Source organism: Dendronephthya gigantea, unplaced genomic scaffold (assembly GCF_004324835.1).
Source record: "Dendronephthya gigantea isolate DGI-Jeju-01 unplaced genomic scaffold, DenGig_1.0 000093F, whole genome shotgun sequence".
NCBI lineage: Eukaryota > Metazoa > Cnidaria > Anthozoa > Malacalcyonacea > Nephtheidae > Dendronephthya > Dendronephthya gigantea.
The window spans coordinates 819,932-842,601 of NW_021163103.1; the positions used below are offsets into that span (position 1 = coordinate 819,932).

The 22,670-nt window shown below is 35.3% G+C and overlaps 3 protein-coding genes across 4 annotated transcripts; all 3 read left to right on the forward strand.

Annotated features, from left to right (window-relative positions):
- Positions 1–53: 53 nt before the first annotated feature.
- LOC114533676 (2-oxoglutarate-dependent dioxygenase htyE-like) lies at positions 54–3,360 on the forward strand. Its single transcript, XM_028555269.1, has 6 exons — positions 54–274; positions 555–670; positions 1,036–1,225; positions 1,641–1,820; positions 2,252–2,359; positions 2,633–3,360. Exons 1-6 carry the CDS (start codon positions 101–103, stop codon positions 2,810–2,812), a joined length of 948 nt encoding a protein of 315 aa, XP_028411070.1. The 5' UTR covers positions 54–100; the 3' UTR covers positions 2,813–3,360.
- Positions 3,361–3,854: 494 nt separating this feature from the next.
- Positions 3,855–15,196, forward strand: LOC114533609 (proto-oncogene vav-like). Of its 2 annotated transcripts, XM_028555168.1 has the most exons (35): positions 3,855–4,100; positions 4,659–4,775; positions 5,760–5,818; positions 6,083–6,166; positions 6,314–6,422; positions 7,040–7,147; positions 7,233–7,301; positions 7,381–7,482; positions 7,597–7,656; positions 8,098–8,145; positions 8,223–8,318; positions 8,674–8,745; positions 8,908–8,981; positions 9,232–9,241; positions 9,339–9,436; positions 9,508–9,553; positions 9,882–9,965; positions 10,045–10,087; positions 10,160–10,235; positions 10,344–10,375; positions 10,479–10,548; positions 10,643–10,674; positions 11,129–11,302; positions 11,375–11,405; positions 11,483–11,579; positions 11,741–11,824; positions 12,262–12,396; positions 12,767–12,810; positions 13,118–13,168; positions 13,258–13,374; positions 13,493–13,580; positions 13,694–13,802; positions 13,968–14,032; positions 14,126–14,194; positions 14,337–15,196. In XM_028555168.1, the coding sequence occupies exons 1-35, from the start codon at positions 3,873–3,875 to the stop codon at positions 14,394–14,396; spliced, it is 2,841 nt and encodes a 946-aa protein (XP_028410969.1). In that variant the 5' UTR covers positions 3,855–3,872; the 3' UTR covers positions 14,397–15,196. The 2 variants fall into 2 exon arrangements, with proteins under 2 accessions (XP_028410969.1, XP_028410970.1); XM_028555169.1 differs by lacking the exon at positions 12,262–12,396.
- A 377-nt stretch (positions 15,197–15,573) lies between these two features.
- On the forward strand, positions 15,574–22,011 carry LOC114533627. The gene is made up of 8 exons (XM_028555198.1): positions 15,574–18,461; positions 18,811–19,078; positions 19,165–19,327; positions 19,415–19,509; positions 19,775–20,026; positions 20,324–20,460; positions 20,619–20,927; positions 21,017–22,011. The coding sequence occupies exons 1-8, from the start codon at positions 15,656–15,658 to the stop codon at positions 21,394–21,396; spliced, it is 4,410 nt and encodes a 1,469-aa protein (XP_028410999.1). The 5' UTR covers positions 15,574–15,655; the 3' UTR covers positions 21,397–22,011.
- Positions 22,012–22,670: the final 659 nt, after the last annotated feature.

Genomic DNA, 22,670 nt, shown 5'->3' on the forward strand with positions numbered 1-22,670 from the left:
GCTTTCCGAAAGTCTCGCAATTTCCCGCGTGCAGTATCACGCAAATGACGCAATCCCGCACGAAATGACGGAAAACATTTAGTTTTAGAATCAAGAAAGAATGGCCTGTGAAATTCCAGTTGTTGATTTCCAAAACTTCGACTCCGCTTCTTTCGATGAAGAAAAATTGGATGAGACAAATCCTGACATAAAAAAACTGTCGCAAGAAATTCTTAGCGCATTTACTACGGTGGGGTTTGTTTATATAAAAAATCATGGACTTCCAGAAACCGAGGTAAAATGGGGGCAGTGGCGTAACTAGAACGATAATTGGGGGGTGAATATTCATATATCCAGTTCTGCCCGACATAACTGCAATAGCTTACAATAGAAATTCGTCTAGCAGACAGAACTGAATATATGAATATTCACCCCCCCCCCCAATCATTGTTCTAGTTACACCCCTGCGTGGGGGGCTATGTAGCCTATGTTTGGAGGGCAAGTGTGCATGTTTGTTTTTTTGTAGGTAAATGTGAGGTGAATATTCTATTTTTCTTGCATACTTTTATAATCAGATTCGACAAGTGTTCCAAGTTGGAGAAAAATTTTTCAAGTTGCCAACAAATGAAAAAAGTAAATACTCCAAACCTCCAACATCTAATCATGGATATGTTGCTGTTGGAGTTGAGACGTAAGATTTTTGTATGTTATCAGATACCTGTGATTCTTCCTTGAGCAGTGCTGTAGACAAAACTTGACGATTAAATTTATCATAAAGTAGAAATAGTTAAATAACTAGATTGATATTATTATGATATTCATAATTTAATTATTACTGTTTTACTTTTGTTGTTTTCAAAAGTTGTTGAAAGCTTGTTGAATACATTTTTAAATTCCAGGCATTGCACATCTATTCGAGTGATAATCGTCCTATATATATATTGTGAGATATACGTCTTATGTTATGAGTTATTCATTCTATGAGTCATTTCAGTTATAGCTTGTATGAAATTCATTTAGTCCAGTCCCCTTCTTCCGAATTTTTTTCTTTTTCAGTACAGACCCAAGTAAACCTACTGATTTTAAAGAAGCTTTTAATATTACGGAGCCATTCAATGATGAGATTCCCTGGCCTGATGCTGGTGATTGTTCAGATTTTAGGTTTACAATGAACAGATTTTTTGACTTGTGTAAAAATTTGTCACACAAAATCATGTACTTGATCTCACTTGGATTAAAGTTAAAGGTTTGAATATATAAAGTTGAATTTTGTTATTTTGGTAATATTATTACTTTATCCAGACTAGCTAGCAAGCTTGCAAATTCAATTTTTAATATAGTTACCTAAAATTACTGGATATCAATTTGTGCAGTCTTTAAAAATCATGAACAACACGCTGTCTGTTAACATGTCTGTCATTATGTTAACGCAAAAGCAGTTGAGATTGTTGCTGTTTAGTTTCCCTTCATTTTTATATTTCATTTGCAAGCATGTTTGGTCAAAGCAAAGATAGAAAAAGCAAAGATTAAAGTATTCACAAGTTTTTTACTTGTCTATATTTAAGTATTTAGTATACTAATAAATTATTAGTTACATTAGAGGAGATTCCAGAAATATTTTAGCACTGAGATATTTTGCTGAAAGATAACCATTGTTTCAGGACAGAAAACTGTTTCACAGAACACATAAAAATATTGGAACACCAGAGAACAAGACAACGTTACGTCTTCTTTACTATCCTGTGATGACGCAATTGAGGGCAGGTCAAGTACGATTGGGTGAACACAGTGATTATGGAACAATAACGCTTCTTTTCCAAGATCAAATTGGAGGCCTAGAGGTTATAGAGCTAATACTAATAGAGCTAATCTAGTCAGTATAGATAACGGACGTTTCTCAATGGGCTTTTAGGAGAAAGACTAAATAACTGATTGAGCTTTCCAATAAAAATGAAATTAATTTAATAAATTAGTTTCTCCATTGCTGCAACTGAGACAATAAGAGATTGGAACGCTGGCGAGAGCAGTTGAGATTTCATGTTTCTATTATGACGAAATTGTCTAATTTAGCGTTAGAAAAGGTAGTGCTAAAGGCCTACCAGATCATGGAAAAACTGTTTAAATTGTCATCGATATTAAAACTGGATCAATAAGGAAAGATTTTTACTCTGGCAACAGCTTCTAAAAAGAACTGACTATGATTCCCTGAACTTGAGCTATACGGTATTACGGAGTATTCATAACTTCAAACATTGATTTCAATCAAACACAGGTTCGTGGAGGCGAAGGATTCATACCAGCTTATCCCATTGAAGGAACAATCTTAGTTAATATTGGGGATTTGTTACAACGCTGGACCAATGATAGATTAATGTCAACAGTAAGTGTCAGTTCATAGTACAATAAGGTAGAACTACGCAATCAACTAATAATGACTATTAGTAATAATGTGGTGTTCTCCTCAAATCAAATGGTATTTTCAAACAAATTGTTCAAGTTACAGTATTAGATGCCTAAACTGAGCCAATCCATTAACGAGGTTGGAACCTGTTTTCCACTGATGAAACTGTACATAGGAACGCGTCAATTTGTATATCCAGCTAGTCTAGTAATTAAATATCTGAAAATACTTCCTAAACCTTTTTTCCGTCAGAAACATCGCGTTGTGGTCCCACGTGAGGAGATACGTCGTTTAAGTCCCAGACAATCTGCAGCATTCTTTGTTCACCCAGATGATGATGCTATCATTCAATGTTTGGATGGTTCAAAACATTATCCACCAATCACGTCACTGGAATATCTTTTGCAGAGGCTTAACGCAACATATTTGTAATTTGTATATTGCAGCGATAAAGAACGCAATAATGCAAAATCAAATAACACAATATTTTTTTGGAAAATGACATTTTAGGAAGCTTCATGATAATCAGGTTGCCTGATTACGCGTAGTTTTAAAGTAACTATTTTATTTGTAATCGTATACTATGTAGTAGGTATATAAAAAATAATATTGTTATCAGGGACAGGGGTAGTAAATTGAACCAGGTTCAGATAGGTTCATGCTTATTTCACATATTATAAATCCACTAAGCAACTCAAGGTGTACTTAACACACAAGTTCGGTATATAAGTTTTTTATTATATAGCACTAACTTGTCGAAAAAAAACCAAACTACAAGGTAAACAACGAAATATCTATTCATAAAAGACATAATTTCAAATGGTAAACAGTCTAAAGGTCGAACGTCCAGGTGCGCCGCACGTGATTAAAGTTACATTATAGTAGTAAAAGCAATTTGATTGACTAATGGTTGACAGATAAATCGCGCAATCACGGCAAAATTCAGTTATCTGCTATTGAGCCTGCGGTGGTTAACAAGCGGTATTCACTTGAATGTATTTATGTTTTAATAATTGATGTATTTGGATGTTGACATTAAATAAGGTTTTTTATTCGTTCATACTGTTTACTATTCTTCAAATAACGCTTACCTCGACCTTGATAACTCTGCATATCACAAAAACCTCATCCAATAATTGTTTAATCTCACTCCGCAGGAGGTCGCGCTGGCGACATCAAATTTCGTCACCTTCGCGTTATTCGCTCTCGACCAATGAAATGCTAAGAACAGCTAGCCTGTGCACAGACGGAACGCAAAGTAATTTCCATTTCCGTCTGTGCACAGGCTAAGAACAGCAAGCTTTGACAAGTGATATATAATAAATTTATTTAACCATGGATAGTTTAAAGACTTTATCCATGATTTAACTATTTATTTATTTTTTAAATAATTTCGCCCAAATTCCGCACTGGTTATGAGCTGATGGTAATTAATTTCCGGTTTCCAGTTTCCTCTCACTTAGCCGCGCAGGGACCATAGCAGGAAGAAAATATGGCGGGCCGAAGAATATCTCAGTCTAACCAAGAACTTTGGTTAATGGCGAAGAATTGGCTTGCCAGTACTAATGTCTTGCCACAAGGACACAGGTGCTATGATTCTAATCCCACAGTGTTTGATTTGGCTCATTCGTTACGAGACGGGGTTGCATTGTGCCAAGTTGCCAACTGCTTACGACCTTATTCTGTCCGCGACATAAACCTCAAACCACAAATGTCCCCTGTAAGTTTTGATTTATAATCTTTGCAACGAAGATCATTGCACCAAAAGTACATTCGAATAACAGTAAAGTTACACGAAAACGCCATTTTTGTGAAATCGTTCTGTGTTTCTTTCATTTCTGCAAAAAAATTCCCCTTCTATCAATGTAAATGTATTTAATTGAAATTGAATATCATACATTTAATTTGATTTAAATTGTGCTTGAATTTGTAGTTTATTTTAGACTCACAACTATTGAGTAATAACTTTACAAATATATAGTTTTTTCAATGTTTCTTCTATAGTTCTATCGTATTGTTTGCATATAATAGGATATTTCATCCTGTTTAAAATTTCGTGAAACAGGAAGTGATGTTCGTGACAGCGTTATGATATTTTATATTACTAGATGTTTTGCAGTTTTGCCTAGCCAGAAATATAAGTTGTCCATTTTATTTGAAGTTCTGCATGACTATATATCACTATGATCATCTTCATCAAAACTGATAATACAGTATGATAAAATTTCAACAATCCAAAACAAATTATTGCAGTAATTAATTTATTTCCTATTTAAAGTTCCTGTGTTTGAAGAACATAAGAGCATTTCTCCATGCTTGTGAAAAACACTTTGGCCTGAAGGAAAGTGTGTTATTTGATGCGCACGAGCTGTACGATGTGTCTGACTTTGGCAAGGTTAGTTGAAAATTCATTTCTTTTGTGCACTTTAAAAGACATTGTGTTTTGAGTATTTCCAATATACACCCTATTGTTTAGTAATTTGTTTTTGTGGCCTGGCTAGTTGCAACTATTTCAAATAACTCCTTGTTATTTTTCTGGACTGAAAGAGCTGTTGGATAATATTATTTATACATGTAGTACAAAGGGGTGCACCTGAACTTGGTTCCTGCCGGTTACCTGTAGTTCGGATTTTTTAAGGGTTCCTGCCGGAATCGTAAAGAGGCACAGCCGGAACCGGAGCTGTGTTTTATTTCAGCACATTGTAAGTTATAATCATAAAAAAGAAACAAAACCCAAAATAATGGAAGCTAAACTACACAAACTTTACAATATGTCTAAACCTCTAATTGTCCAATGCTAGGTTAATTAACATGTTAACGGCGGTGGTATATAGTCCCTAATGTTATTTGTTTGAAATGGTTCAATACTTCATCTTATAATGATATATAGGTTTCTTAAAAATGTCAATCCTGGTCACTAATTGGAAAATTGTTGCATGCACATTCAGATAAAAGAAAGTTAAGACACATGAGCAGAACTCATTTGCCCATATATAGCTCAACAGAATAAGTTCTAGCCAGAAGTTCCGGTCCAGTGCACCCTTTGTAGTACATGAGGCTTTGATAATAATGCTTAATTTATTCTTGGCCAACTCAGAGAAAGAGGCCCAAATCTTGTTTAAAATAGGTCATTATATATAGATATGGTTGCATGTTTTGTTGACATCTTTAGCATAATTGTAATTTGAGTAATATGAATTTCATTGTTAGGTTCTCGACTGGGATACAAATATGTCCATAGAATTAAACCCCTTAAATGATGTTTCTAAGAAACAATCATAACAAGTTTTCATGTCTAATTGACAGAGGCTCTCAATAACTTTATTATTGGAAAAGTAATTACACTATTTTGAAAACTTATACAATGTTATCTTGTCAGGTGGTAATAACATTAAGCCACTTATCAAAATGCAAGGATGCTTTAAATGCAGGATTTATGTAAGTTAGTAATTTTTAGCATTTTCTTCAATATCAAAAAAGAAATCCACTCTAGAGTTCTCTCATGTTGAGCACGCAACCTCAGATAAATAATCATTATAATTCATGTTCATAATTTATATCTAAAATTATTAACTTATTCCTAAGTACATGCGCTGTAGTGTACCCTTCTTGCTTGCTCCAGGATTTTGCAAAACAATCTCTTTTGAAATTACAAATTAGAAAAAAAGAAATAATCATGTTTAAAAATTGTATACATTTTAGTCCATTTCCAAGTGATAGAGCTGCAAGTCTAAATTCATACTACAAAGATGAAGATATCTATGGAAATCTCGAAGAAATTGCTTTGTAAGTAAATACCTAAATCAACTAAATTGTTGACTTCTATCCATTAAACCATGTATCAGGTTTTTGTTTTGGAAGGTTTGCTTTCTTTAAAAACATTACCAATATTCCATCTTTATTAGCAAAAAAATTTCAAACAATATTATATAGAACAAAAGATGTTGCAGAGGAAAATGTATATGATGCTGTTACTATTGAGGATGATAATAAAATCTATGATGATATTGTGGCAATCAAAAAACGTCTTGATGCATCTAAGGTTTGTGACAGGCAAACATAAGATATTAAGACCAGTTTACACGGGCGATTATTACTGCGATTTTATGTGCGATTTTCTTCCTTTGAATGATGTGAACGAGTGATTAGCTATGAATGCTCTGATGTGTAAGAGCTCTTATATAAACATCCGTTACTAATTCACTCGTTCACATCATTCAAAGGAAGAATATCACACATAAAATCGCAGTAATAATTGCCCATGGAAACTCGCCTTTAGATACGGATGTGTAGCAAACATGAAGATGTGATGACAAATCATAACTAGGCAGGGCCAAGCTTTTTCTATTAGAAAAAGATTCCAAGTTGCAAGACTGCATATTGGACCGAAGATACTAGGATACAAATGCATTTTCACAATAATTAATAGAGTAGTACCCTCTATTAATAATTGTCAGGATGCTTTTAAATATTCCTCCACCAAAACAAGCACACAACTGCCAATCATTCCAGTTCTTTAGCAAATGTGTTTCATCACAATGGTCAATGATATTTTTGTAAATCCAAAGAACTGCCTGGAGTTCTGTAGAGGTAAAGAATTCTGTAAGGATTGTTGCCTAATCACAGCATCAACAGCACATGTAGTTTTTAATGCCTTAGTCTCAAGATTCGCATTCTTCAAAAGCTGATGAAAAACGATCTTATGTCATTGAAGAACTGTTGGGCACAGAGAAAAATTATGTTGAGGCTTTGACCTCCATCAAAGAGGTATTAAACTAATTAAATTCACAGAATAATAAATTTCCCTCTCAATTTTTAACTATGCCATTCTCTTTTATTCATTTCTTTGCAGAATTTTATTGACCAACTACAGAACACTTTATCTGCTGTAGATTCCAAAAAAATATTTGTGAATATCTTGGTGTGTATTTTTTGTGAAAATTACTAAATGCTTTCAATGGTATAATATTAAAGCAATAATTTTTTCCATTAAACTTTAGGACTTGTTAAGTATGCATCATACCTTTCTTGGTAAACTCAAACTTGCTTGCCGAGCTAAAAAAGATGTTGGTAGTGCTATCAGTAATTGCTTTATTATCGATGTAAGTAGTGGACACAGTAAGTCATCTAAAACTATTGTAAACTATGATTCATTTACTGCTATAAGTTAACTGCCACATTTGACTGCTAGAATTGACTGTTATGTGTTTTTTTAGAAAGACAAGTTTTTAGAGTATGGAAAGTACTGTAGAGAAATGCAAGCAGCCCAGAATCATGTAAGTTGTTTGAACCATGGTAATTTACATACTACTCTCAATAATCAATAAAACACTTTCAGCAGTATGTCCACCATATATAAAAAGTGCACGTCTACCGCACCTGTTTTCAACCTATCTTCAAGATCTTCATTCATAGAAAGAATAAGCTTTCTTTGTATACTGAACAACTTTTTTAGTGAACTTCATAGCGGGGCTCGAGATTTTTATACAACAATCAAGCGAGGCTTGTATTTTTTTCAACATTTAGAAGTATTCGCGTAAGGGCCATGCCATAGATTTATAGTATATTGATTGCGCTCAAAGTGGCCTAGCTGTCTTATTCTTTTGTAAATACAATTCTATACCAATATGAAAGCAAACATTTACTAACAAGGAATATCCATTTAATGTAACATTTAAGTGTTGTGTTAACATTTTTTATTTATGAATACTTTTTAGGTTGATAAACTTTGTGAAAATGATGCAGAAATCAACCGACATTTAAAGGTTTGTTTGGAAGTTTTAACATTGTTTCGTGATCATCATAGCCATTTTTAGCTTAAGTATGTTTTTATTGTTTTGAGGAATGTTGTCAAAATGCCAATGGGGGCAAATTTTCACTGAGATCATTACTGGTTGTTCCAATGCAGAGAGTTCTTAAATACCCTCTCTTACTCCGGGTCAGTACCATAAAATTACGATCTCTTTACCAGAACAAAATCAGAATATTTGTAGTACTTGTGAACAAATTCACCCCCAACCCTTATGACGTCTTGACTGGGTGATCGTATCATAAAAATCACGAAAGAATTACCCCCTTTAAGATCAAGTTTGTGTAGAATCTCTTGATACCTTTGAGATGGATTTTTTAGGAGATGTTGGTGTAATAAATATTGTTTGAAATTTTTATCTGTGTTTTTATTGTGTTATGTCAAAGAAACTTTGTGTCGTTGTAACTAGGAGAGAATTAGAAGAAACTTCTTTTATGCCGGGACTGGCTTTAATTCTGTATGATCTACACACGTATTATTTTAGGAACTTATAAAACATTCAAAAACACATAAAACAGACAAGGATGCTTTGGAAAAAGCATTAGCAGCTATGCAGGTAATCTCATTTACAACATATTTTATGATGAGGACATGGTTGCACCAATCACAATTCAAATGAAGTTGTTAAATGATCTATTATAGTGCGGTGACAAGGTGAGAAGAACATTGCGTGTAAAGTCGCCCTAAAATAAGTTATTTCATGTTTATTTGAATCTAGGATGTTGCACATTTTATTAATGCCGTCAAGAGAGATGATGAGAGCACTTCAGCTGTTCAACAGATTCAAGCATCGTAAGTTAAAATAGCTGATGCTTATCATGTTGTATGCAGGGTTCAAAATAACCGCAAGCCGACTTCGCCATTGAATAAAAAGAAAGGCAGCCGAAAGTTTTTTGGGAAGAACAAAAAGCGCCTGTTTATATAATACATCAGGATTTCTAAACGTTATTTTGGACTCTGATATATTATTGTTCCGCGATTCTTTGAAACGCATGCAGATTTACAACAAATTATATTAAACTTTTTTTTCTTTTTTACGTAGCTTGATTCGCGTAAGTATTGTTTGTGCATTCATTTATTCCTATATTATTCTTCTGGGTCATCAATTCTTCACTGCACTTTGTGGTATAAGATCATTTTTAATCATAGGACAAAGACGCGCCACCAAATTTAATCGAGTTTGGACTTTTGGTGAAGGACGGAGATATGCAAATCAAAATGAATGAAGATAAAACATTGAAGAAACGGTGCGCACAATTGATAGTCTTTTATTGTAGAAAATATTGATTCGTTAATAAATGCAAGCATTTTGTTTCAGATACGCTTTCCTATTTGACCGAGTTCTTTTGATGTGTAAAGTTAGGGTGGGTAAACTATAGCTACAGTACATCCGAACCGTAACACTGCGAATATCAGGTTTTTTATTCCTTACATCGTTGTCCTTGTAACCCCGGAAATTTATTAAACAAGATGAACCTAAATCCCTTTTTCACTGCGCTTTAAAGAATTAACTACTGCGAAAGAATACATGTATGTAAAGAGTGCTGAGTCTTGAGCCTTCTCAATTAAAACATTCTTACATTTTGCAAAATTATAATCAAGAAAATTATTCAATAAAAGAGACATATATAATCCCTTTTGCAGTTTCGTTAACGAGTGAGAATTTTGATTTTGTCCTTGCTGACATTTTAGGGTGAACAGTACGACCATAAAGAAACATTGTATCTAGATCATTATGATGTCAGCGATACAGTCACTCATTCTGGCAAAGGAAAAGTAATAATTTTTATTTAATTTTATCGCCTAGTAAATGATTCATAGTATCATCTCAACTCTATCATTATCTACTTCTTAGTTTGTTCACGGATGGACAATGAACGGAAACTCGCCTGAAGCAGGTGCATTTTTAGTCCACTTTCTTGCGTTGCAGGATGAGATTGTTTACGTGTGCATTTGAAATTGTGTTTTAGGTCGTGGTTCGTATGAAATGTTCACAAAAACTGATGATATGAAAAGAAAATGGGTTGAAGATATTCAGAGAACCATGTAAGTTCAAAATATTTGCAGCGAAGGTGAACTTAGCAGTTGAATGCCATATATAACGACTTGTGAGATTTCTAGAACATTTCTAGAATATTTGTTTTTATTTTGTAGAAGTAACCTCACACTTGCTGATTATAATCTAGGTGGATACTTGGACTTGTTGAGTATCTTAATAAAATGTGATATTTTCCTTAGTTTCTAGATGAGAAATTAATATATAGAACTTCAATGAAATTTTTTTGGTAGGAAATCATCGTTTAGAGCTCACGACGTTCGCTAAACCAACATACTGTTCTGTTTGTAAGAATCTACTCTGGTAAGTCGTTACAGATGTTGTCGTTACAGATGTCGATCCAAAGGTCTTCATATAAGATTTGCTTTATAGTTACTAATAATAAACTTTTTTGCAGGGGGTTAATCAATCAGGGTTATACGTGTAAAGGTATGAAGATTATTAGATTATTTCAATGCGATCTGATTAGGCAAGTGTAAACCACTGATTCAAATAGAGATGATCAGTCTAAATTTTAACACACAATATTCTTGCGTGCTGTATGTTAACAGAATGGATTTTAATAGAATTTAATAATGCATCACATGAATTTATGAATTTATGAATATGCCCCTCTCAGTTATCTATGCTTGGGGGTGTTTATGTGACTACGCCACTGCTTGGGGATGTTCATGTGACCAGGGCCATGTTGAAATTTCTCAGAAACAACGACAACAATTGCTTCAAATCCTTCTTTATTTCTACAACTTAGCGCTTCCGTAATCCTGACCTTATTTAAAACGTCAAAATTCTTATTTCAAATATGTATTTTAGATAATTTGGTTGTACAAATTTCCTTTTTCATTGTATATATTTAATTAAATACATTGAAATATTGTTACAGCGTGTAGTCACGTGTGTCACAAAGAATGCATTGAGAAGTCAGCAGTATGTAAATCATCAAAAAGTGGAACGGCTGGAAGAAGAACAATAGTGAAACAACCATCCGAGCCAGTCCCAAATAGTCCCCCATTACCTCCTAGATCAAGAAATAATTCCGCACCAGTGGTTCCTTCTTGTAAGTTTTCAGACCTTTCTACCGACTAAAAACTTCATCAAACTACATTTAATCGATATTTTTCCTCTTCAGGGACACCATCCACGGTAGTTGCAATTACAAGGTATAAACTCAGTCATCCACTGTCTATTATATTATGTAGTCTTCTCGTGTTAAGAGTGGATCGTTGAATTTGGTTAGGTTTCATGGCTGGGCCCCGGGCAAGAAGAATACGTTGGTGTTTGAAGCAGGAGAAGAAATTGATGTTTTAAAATCGCCTGACCCGGAGTGGTGGGAGGTTTGTACAGCCTATAATATAAGTTGAGAAGTTATAAGTTATAACATGAGATTGTCACGGCCAAACATTCAAACTTCAAAATTTCCCACCGGGACTATATACTATTTGACGCCAAGATATTACTTGCTACTAGGCAATCTCAAATCTGTTTTGTGGCTTAGGGGAAATCTAGAAAAACTGGAAAACAAGGTTATTTTCCAAGGAATTATGTGGAAATACTGGAAGACCGGAAAGGAAAGTTGCAGGTAGTCATGCAGTCATCTTTCTTATCACAGTACCTGGGTGGTCATTTTTCTTATCACAGTACCTGGGTTGTAGCTGCAGGTAGTCAGTCATCTTTCTTATCACAGTACCTGGGTTGTAGCTGCAGACATATCTTAGTCGTGCTAGAGCCTTTTTTCAGTCGTATTGTTTTAGACCTTGATAAAAACTCTGCACTGTGACGTATTTGCGGACAAAGCATTGGTAAATGTGGCCAGTTGACCATTTAGAAACATGACTTGTCCGCAAACTACGTTTCAAAAAATGTACTTGGTTTTATAAGAGTATTTCTTTCAGTTTGACTCTATTAATGCGAAATATTCAGTCAATGCATGAAATTAAAAGAAAATTAAAAAAAAATTAAATCAAAGTCGTTCGTATATTGAGTATTATAGTTAAATTTAGTGCTAACTTATTTCAGGAATCTGAAGTGTTCTTTGTGCGCAATCAGAAACGTCACACTATCTCACTGTCCAGTATTAATGAGAATGTGGGCTTGCATGGGCCTTCAACGCACGACAATCTGTTAACCAGCGGTCAACATGTTAAAATCGTCGTAAGTCTTAAGATTTAAACAGAATACGGTAAAAATAAGTTCTAAATCATATAAATTTATAAATCATAAAAAAATGTAATGGCAATTGAAGGTGTTTACCAACCTCAAGTGAATAATAATCTCTCCACAGTCATTTGATATAAATGTTATTAATATTATTTTTTAATTAATATTGATTTGAAATAATAAGAATCTAAAAATTGTATTTTAAAAGATGTGAAAAACGTAAACAAGCGATGACACAGCAAACCGCTCTATAATTTCGTTAAAATAGTTCATTATAATAATTCATTATATTGAGCGTAATTTTGGTCTGTTTTATGTTACTCTTGTATTATTCTTGTTTATTTTAGTCTTATTTCTTTGTTAGAGAGAGTTTACCAAATATGAAAAAAGTTCCGATCTTCCAACAACGTATGTTCACATATCTTTGTTACTGCATGTATCCCAAAAGCGATATTTTATTGCATGGAGCTATTTTATCGAGATTTCAAGATCTGTGTTTCATGATTGTTGCCATAGGCTGTTAGTATGAGGTATGGAAGATAATTTGGTTAAGTTAAAGTTCTTGCGCGGTTCCTAGTGTCCCATTCTTTAGTTCTTTACTATTTATATAGAGGGGTGAAGTAGCGCGGCCGAGGCAAGTTAAAAAACGACCCATATTAATAATGCCTTATTAGGTACGATTTTTTCTTCATTAATATAAGAGTTATCTTTACAGAACTGAAGAAGTCCTTTCTGATGGTGAAATTGACTTAACCAAATACCAATGGTTTGTAAATATGTTTCATACACTGAATCACTGGAACACCATGCATTATGGAGCAGTTTGTTAATACGATATTTAAAATATTTCGTTAGGTTCGTTGGGAAGATGGGCCGAGATGAAGCTAAAGAACTTTTGGAGAAATTAAGTGATGGAACCTTTCTTATTCGAGAGAGCACGACTGTCCCAGGACAATATGCTTTAAGTTTAAAGTAAGTTTATAATATTGTCTGTTTTCCTCTCGGATGAAATAATACAGTCAGTATATGGTCTGAGTTCATATCAAGTAAAATAACACAAATTAAGGCTGCTCGTGTGTTCTGTTTTTAGACATAAATACAACGTGAAGCATATCAAGATTGTCGTATCTACGGGAATGTTTTGTCTTACAGCGCTAAAACTTTTCCCATCTGTAGCAGTAAGTTCATTACTGTCGTAATTACACCTTCAGATAATCTTAATGCCAACTCTAATTAATGTAACATGTTTTCCTTACCGCCTGGAAAAATTCACAAAATGCATTCTGTTTAGAATTTGATCGACTACTACCGAAATAACACCCTGGGGGTTAGTTTTCCTGGCTTGGACACGTGTTTGACACGTGGTATAAATGAAGCCAGGCGTAAGTCGCCACCTCAAAGTGAGTCTGCTTCAACAATACTCAAGTGTAAATTCTAGTGTAAATTCAAGTTTAAATTCTCATGCCCACAGTGATAGTGTGATACTTTTTATGAGACTTGTGTTCCGAGTTTCGAGTGTCTCTCATCCTTTAGAAACATAGTTTCTACCTTATTGTTTTTTGTAGTTATTGCTTACGCTAGGGCGAAGTACGACTACGAAGCAAGAGACCCCAGGGAGATATCGATTAAAGTAAGTCGAAGTTTAATCATGATTCAAACGCGCAGCATACACGTGTACAACATAAAATTTCATTATTTTACTAAGTAAGATATTTTATTTCAGAAAAATACTCGAATTCTTGTGATCAACAAAGATGGTGAATGGTGGAAAGGCGAGAATGAAGAAGGACAGGTACTGGAAAATGAATGTTTTATACATATTTGAACTAATTAAGTTATCCTGTTTAGAAAAGAGTTAGTTTACCAGTTTCCCTCATTTAGTAACAAAGGATCAAACCTGATGTATGTAATTACGTGTTATGTTATTCCTTTAGGTGGGATTTTTCCCCTCAAATTTCGTGCAAACAATGAATGGCGATTCCCATGGTAGTTGATCCCTGTTCTCAGGCCTAACAACATATGTCTTATCATTAATAATTCTCCTCCAGGATAAGTCCTAATCCCGGCTCTTTATCAGCACTCAATTTTACTATAGTATAGGAAGATTTTACAATGTTTATCATTTTAATGTTGAATCCTTTGAGGTCGTTTTTATTAGTAATTATTTTAATGGTTCTGTGATGATGTACGTATATACAGTATTTATGAAGAAGAGATAATCAACATCGTAGACGGGCTGTGAGATTTAGGCCAAAATAATAAGCCAACACAGTGGAGACCATTTAACAATGTTTGCCAATTTCAAATTCTTGTATTTATCATGGCAGCCATGTAGCCACAGATGGTTGATCAATATAATTTTGCACTGCAACAGAACATTCAATAATTCTTCTAACGTTTTTGAATAGGGTGCAATTTTTCACACAACTGATTGAGCACCAGTTGATGGCATTAATGCATAGCAAACCTAGAAAATATGCATGCACCACTATAGAAGTATTCGTTCTACTATATGTTTGACTTGCATTGCAAACCCAGGGATTTTTAGTTAATCAATTATGTGTAATTAGAAAGCATGCTAGTTTACAATAGCGAATCTTGGTTAGAGGCAACTTTTGACAATTTTTATATCATGTACTGGAGCGAAATTTTTTAACCTACTGGAATAAAAATATTTTAGAAATCATGTAAAAATGCTGAAGTAATTCAAAGGATATGATAATTTGTACATAAGAAATTCAATTGTAGCATCAGTGTTTATATATTACAATAAAATATGGGAATTATGAAGTAATTAATTTCGTGATCCAGATATGCAGACTTAGCCCATGAAGACTGTTGTCCTAAGAACACAGAAAGTATAGTATAATCTGATGTTGGTGCGCGGAAATCCAAAGTAGCCTGCAGCCACCCCAACCTGAAAGCCCCTTTCATTTTTGCGACAATTGGGTCCAGAGCGTGTATAGCAGCAGAGCAGGTGCAAGTACTGAACCTCCACCTCACCCCAGCCGCGTACTGTCAACTTTCTGGCAGCCTTCGCCTATAACATGAATCAATCATCCTGTTCCCTTATGGCTTGGCTTAGCCTATCGCATGGGATCCCGATGGATAGATCCATCTATCCCTTTCGCCGGACCAGTCCCTCGACTTATACTCCCCGGAAGAGTCTTTCTTTCTAAGAAACGTAAACAAAAAGTAATTGTATTATACGGCTGCACATAGACCTCCTTTACGTTATTTAGTTTCCTTTAGGATGGCTGAAGTTGTCCTTAAAAAGGTATGCAAGTTTTTGCAGAACCAGGAAGACCAAGAAGCAATGTTTAAAACTTTTTGGGAAGGGACAAAGAGCTTCTATCCATCCGGTCAATCGAAAACAAAACTCAAAGAATGGCTGAAAGGACATTCCGAAAGCTTTGAAATCATCAAACGTGAGACTGGGGATCCTTTTGGTAAGATAAAACTGAAAGGAGAAGCACCAGTTTATGATTTGCCTGACACAACATGGGTAGAAGACTTTGAAATAACACAGGAATTGATTAAGTCAATTGATAATGAAGCGGAACATGGTCATTTGTTTTCCATCATTTGTAAAAATAAGGCATCAATATTTCCCGAGATCTTACAGGATAAGAAGCAAATTAGGAAATGGCTGATGGAGCATGAAAGAAGGTTCAAAATGGTTAAAGATGCTAATGGCGGACTTTACTCAGTTGAAGTGGCAGAAGAGGGCAGAAATTTAAGTAAGTGTGAGGCATTAATGTCACCAGCAATGCGCCCAAACAAGGACAGACAGTGCAAAGGAACCACAATGAAAGGAACGCCTCAAAAGGAAAGACACCATGAAACCACTGATCTTTTGTTGTTGGCTGAGAAAATTGTACAAAGAATTTCAGAAAAAATTAAAAATGAAGGCATGACCTTTCCTTTTGAATCCCTTTTGAAGGAAAAGGCAATTGTTGACCCAATAAATGATGCAACCGCCTTGAATGATTTCCTGGCAGCTTATCCTATGAAATTTGAAATAATTGATGTGGAAGGTTTGGGTCGATGGGTTCATCTTAAAGATACTAACGACGGTGGTACTCATGTGGGTAAGGGAATTGGTAATTCTACTGATGTAGTCAGTAAAGTTGCCAGTTTTATATGTGAAAATGGTGGAACTATTTCATTTGTCAATCTTTTGAAGAAAGCACCTAGTCTACTGGGTCAAACAGTCAACAATGAGAGGACATTGTCTGCATGGTTAGGTCTTAATGCTAAGACCTTTGAAGTTCTATGGAAGCCGGGTGACCATACCAAACCATGGCAGGTTAAAGTAAAATTTTGTTTCTCTCCACGATTTTGCCTCAACTATGTTACCAAAGGACAGTGTCAGAAGAAAGATTGTCAGTTTCTTCATATATGCAAAAGTTATGTATGTCAACAACCTCATGAATCGTGTAAACTGTCCCATGAAATCCGGGATGAGCACAACAAAATGATTATAGACAAAATGGGATTTTTGAGTGAAGAAACTGATACAGTTGTGCTGAATGTTCTATTGAAAAGTTGTTTTCCCCGTGTTTGTACAGATTACAACAAAAATGGCAATTGTCCAAGGGGTGAAGCATGCCATTTTTTACATATCTGTGGTAATTATGTTTTAAATCAGTGTTCTGCGTGTCCACTAAACCATAACATTGTTGATTGTCATCATAATATTGAGTTGCTAAAGAAATATGCTTTGCATCCATCTCAGAAAATGTCGGAAGAAATTGTCAAGGCCAACATTGCATTTGCTGTAGTAAAGAAACAGCAGCAGCCTAGTCAATTTGCTGAGTTGGATGTGAGAAGTTTACACATTTCCTGTGCTCCTGGTATGAGGGATGGAAAAATCCAGCAGCATCAAATGGTTGGGGAAAGAGTGAAAAAAAGACACCAACGTCGCGAGCGAAGAAGAAGAGTGTCTGGCCAAGCCTCAGGTAATGCAGGTGATTCCAGTTCAGCAGACGCCGACTCAACTGGAGGTGAAATTAATCATTCTTCAACTGCCAGTTCATGTCACAATTCAAATCAACCATTGTTAAGCTTCAAAAATATCCAGAAAGGCCACCTAGCTGCATCTCTGACTGGAAATGAGAAGGTCAATAAATGGATGGGTAGTTCTGCAACAGAGTCTGACCAGGTTTCAAATGAAGCAGGCAAACATTTGGGTTCAAGTTCAAGTTCCGAGGCTTCTTATGCTAGTAACCAAAGTTCTGCATTCAGTTCCCAAAGCTTAATTTGGCAAGATGACTTTCAGAAACAAGTTTTTCTTGTTATCCTTGAGAAATATGAAGGGAGTGTTCCTTTTAAGATAATCTCAAAAGACAAAAATCTGTTTGGTCCGAATATTGCTGATGTAGCAAAATGGTTTCAGAAGCATCCTCAGAAATTTATTTTGCATCGAAATGGGCAGGGCAAGATTGATACTGTGAGTGTGTTTTCACGTAAAGCTCGTGTCTGTCTTGATTATGGTGGAAAACGAGGATGTGATAAGCCTATGTGTGGTTTTTTCCATATCTGTCGAGACCATGTTGAAGGGCATTGTCCACATGGGAAAAGTTGTAGTCGAAATCATGATATTTCTTCCAATGAAATTTCCAAAGCTGCTAAGCACATGGGTTTTCAAGATCTTACAAAAAGACAGTTATTTACCCTCATCCAAGTTTCATGCCCATCAGTTTGCCATTATTATAATCAAGGCAATTGCAACCGTGGGCAGTTTTGCCCTAATTTGCATGTTTGCAAAGCATTTGCAAAAGGGCGTCGGTTTTGCAAAGCAAAATTTTGCAAATATGGCCATGAGAAGGCATTACAAGAAAGTCATGCAAAAAACATACTCAAAATGTATCAGCTTTGGGGTAAACAAGCAAACTTCAAATACATTCGAAAGATGATTTTTGTGTTTGACACAAAAAAACATGGTAAACATGGCAGGGTTGACAAGCATCATGATGTTCAGAGTGAGAGAGGAGAGGCCACTGAAACAAGTGTTTGTCTCATGGATATTGATTTAACCAAGACAATTGATAACCCAGGTACTCTATCTTGTAAGCCAGGAGTTTTCTTAAAAGAAATTATTAGATCCTTGAAACATTTGCATTTTTGGTCATTTAGTAAACATGTGAAAAGGATCCTAATTTATTTACATTACTTTTATGAACAGGCTAATGCCTTTCTTAGTTATTTGTAGTTTTTCATTGATCTGTTGCTGCAGGGTACCCTTCTTCCATCCTAACCTAATTTCATCCTCCCAAATGTGTGACATCTAGTTTTAACTGCTGGGAGACTTGCAAAATCCCACACCTCTTCTAGAACAATATAATTTCTGCCCATTCACACACTTTTACCAGGTTTTCATTCTGATGTTATGATTTGTCTTTCTAGTCCAAAATTTTGAGGAGACCAAAGGACCCGAGGAAGTTGTGCCAAATATTTGTGTTGAGTTTCTGACTGGCTACTGTCATGTTAAGAAATGTGCTGGCATTCACTTTGGCTTGCCTTATTGCTGGCAACTCAAGATACAAAACAAGTCTAGCTCTTGGTGCAATTTTGATGAAACAGATTGTATTAATTTGGAGAAATATTTTTGTGATGTAAACTGCACTGCTGCAGAACTTGATGTTTCTACAAAGATAGAAAGAGATGCGTCAAGGTGAATACCAAATATTTAGAGCTGAAATATAGATTAAAATCTGAGACAATTTTTTTTAACTTTTATATCATTTTAATTTTTTACAGTGTCCGTGTCAATTTCGAGGAAATGTCTGGTAAAATTCAAGTTTCACCAAATGCTAATTTTAAGATACGTCGTTTGGAATGCCCAAAGGAGAGTTCTTTTAGAACAAAGTGGCTGTGGTACAAACTTGAGTCTCCAAAGTGGATGCAATGCGAAGACAATAGGGTAAATTGACTTTAGCTTAATTTATATGAAAAAAACTACTGAAAAGTGACTTAACGAGTTAAGCCAATTAATACCCTTTTATTCTAGGCAAGTGTGTTTGAAGAATTATTCAACGAAGGGAAGTTTGCGATTAATTCCTCTTCTCAACGTCGTAGACCTTTACTAAGAAATCAAGAGGAGAGGTAAAAACGAGTGCATTTAAACTTCCATGTAACGTATTGTGTACAACTTCGCATTTGTGAGGTCTGTACTTGAGGTACGAGGCTATGTGGTGTGCTATGTACGTTTTACAATATATTATTATATATATAATAATATATATTTTTCCTTCGCGTTGGGAGAATACTAAATTGAACTAGATCGTTCACCGTTCTCTCTCTCTCTTATTCTTTTAAATGTACTCCATTAATGTATCAACAAATCTCATATTTTGTTAACTTGGCATAGAAACATTCCAGAAGAACAGATCAGAACTCCAGAATCACCTGTTTCAACTCAATCTCACCGACTCACTTCAGTGCCAGTAATTGAGAGCCTCCCTCTCCAGATTTCCAATTGTCACCGTACTAGAGTTGAACCTAGTTCACCAGATTACAGAGATATTGAAGAACTTCTGCGTAGCTCTGTGGGTCAAAATAGTCTGGTTATTAATCAGATAGAGAAGGTAGTCAGCGATGATCTTTGGGAGAAATATAAGAGGTATGGCTAAAATTTTTCAAGTACAATTAGATTGCTTATAATTTATATAGGTATACTGTATTAGTAGTACTAACTTGGTACGTGTGTTTCGATTAAAACAAGTTACACTCAAAGATTGTTGTAAGTTTAAAAAATGATTGAAAAATATTTTAAAAGCAAGTTGAAATGTAACGTAGGTCCTGCGTTAAGAGGGACACAACACCTCGGCGATGATTTCAATACAGTGCTCTCATGCACCACCAATTTACTGCATGGGTTTTTTTCTGTTTCTTTAAACTCGGTACGTTCTATTAACAGTAAAAAGAAATCAATGACAGATGAACTAAAACCAGGGGAAAATCTAAACTATCGCAATGATCTCTTCGTACCATGTCGGAATGAAGATCTCGAGAGAATTATGAAAGGAAATATCCGGAAGAGCAGAATATCATTACGTAAATATAAATATATTTTTTGTTTCACCACAATTAATTGCCATAAAACATGTTAATATTGCACAGTCACAGGAAACGTACCAAGAATACGCAACAAAACAGCGTACAGTGAGGATTCGATATTTGTTGAACGTGACCTACCTTTGATTTTATTTCAGCCAATCAACCGTTGGATCGTTATTACTTTACTTCAGACGCCTTATTCTGTATACAGAAATGTCGAGAGAATAATATTGACCCTCGATACCTTATTGTGTGTCAAGTCTTGCTTGGGGCCTATACTGAGGGACAAGGTCTTGACCAATTTCCTCGTCGTCCTGATGGAAGATTTTACGATTCCTTGGTTGATAGGATTGACAATCCCCGTGTATTTGTTATCAAAGATGTTGACCAGTGCTATCCGGCTTACATTATTGATTTCTCTTACGTCACCAGTCACATAGATGGAGGAGAGCCAATGCTACGAGGTTTGATTTGATATTTTTTTAGAAAATAAATTGACGTGAATGACAAATACATAAATTAGCCCTGTTTCTGATAAAAGCATTTGTCTTAGGTTTTGAAGTTGTCGAGAGCCATTATGGATTGGCAGCTACACCACAACTGAATTACTCCCAATCTCCTCCTTCTTATGACCAAGTTCCCCATAATACGCGTCCTACATATGCAACTCAAGGCAGTAGCATAACAAGTGTTGCACCTCAACAGCAACCGTTATCCCAAGATGTGCCTACACCTAATTATGTTAAAGCTGCCCCAGTCTATCCCGAACGACCTGCAGCACCGGCAGAACCTCCACCGGATTACACACCTCCAACTAGACCTGACCTTCCACATCCAGATAATGTGCGACAATCCCCCAATATCTCGCAAATGCCTGTATCACGTGCATTCAGAGATTTTAGGGAGAAGAAAGATAATTGCGCGATGATGTAACTTATGTTTTTATTTTATTTGTCATGGTTAATACGACTTTAGAATGATTGTTGGTGTGAATATGTTTGCTAAGTGAGAAAATTGCTTTCATTATAGGTTCCTGTCAGTCCGCATGTTGCGAACTAACTTGCCTGCATTGCATGCTTCTTTATTTGGTGATTTAGGGAAACTGATTAAATATTCTCTGTCTTTAAATTTATGGAGAAAATACTATTAAGTTAAATGTATAAGATTAGCGAAGTCTCAACCAGGAAGATACCTTGAGAATTGCAGACCGTACCTGCAAGGCACGTTTTTATATAAACCGTGAAGGCTTGAACGACTATGATTGACCTCAGCTCAGCAGTCGGCCAGTCACTATGATTTAGTGTAGTTACTCAAATATATTTATTCACTTCAACTTGTTGAGACTCCGCTAGTCGAGACAATGATGCATATAATACTAATACTTTCGTAAACTACGCTATTTGTCATGCAGGCTATCACGAGTATAGCCACAATGACCTACTTATTGTACAAGACTGGTGCAGATGATATTATGATAATGTTTTGGAGCTTTTGTTTGGGTTTTCATCACGATAAAGTGACACTCGATATATTTCAAATTAATTATATACCAAGTGATTCTAGTAAATGACTCTTGTGTCTGTTTATATCTCGAAATGGGACGATCATTTCCAAAATTGTACACTTCGTCTAACCAAACCCGAAAAAAATTGAGCTATCGGTTCGCTCATAAAAACGCGGACGCGCAAATATGAAAAATGACAACATCTCGTATGTTCCGGATTTTTCTGGTGCATATTAATTTAAAACCAGTTTGTCGTATTTCAAAAAATAGGTTACAGTTACATTACGACTAGACATCATCTTACGATGCACATCGGCGAAAACAATCAAGTCGGGATTAACAGTACGAGTGATGTCGGAAAATTTTGCCTGATGATGCGCAGATTCACTATCAACTTTTTCAAAGGTCCTTGTCATTCACCTTTTTATTCCTACTACATACCGCGTAAAATTGATAAATGTATATGTATGATATATGTAAAAGCCTGTAGTGTCCCTATATTTATTTTATTTGAAGCGCCTGGGAACGAGGCTGGCTTTTTTAGGCACTTCCACCGCACCAGCTTCACCAACCATATTTAAGACGGAGGAGAAGTGGCAACCCTACACTTTAGAGCCCACACCTTCCTAGCAGAATGACGTCAAAAATACTACAGCGTAGTTTTTTGTACCCATGTAATGTATTGTTGACAAGGCAATTTTAA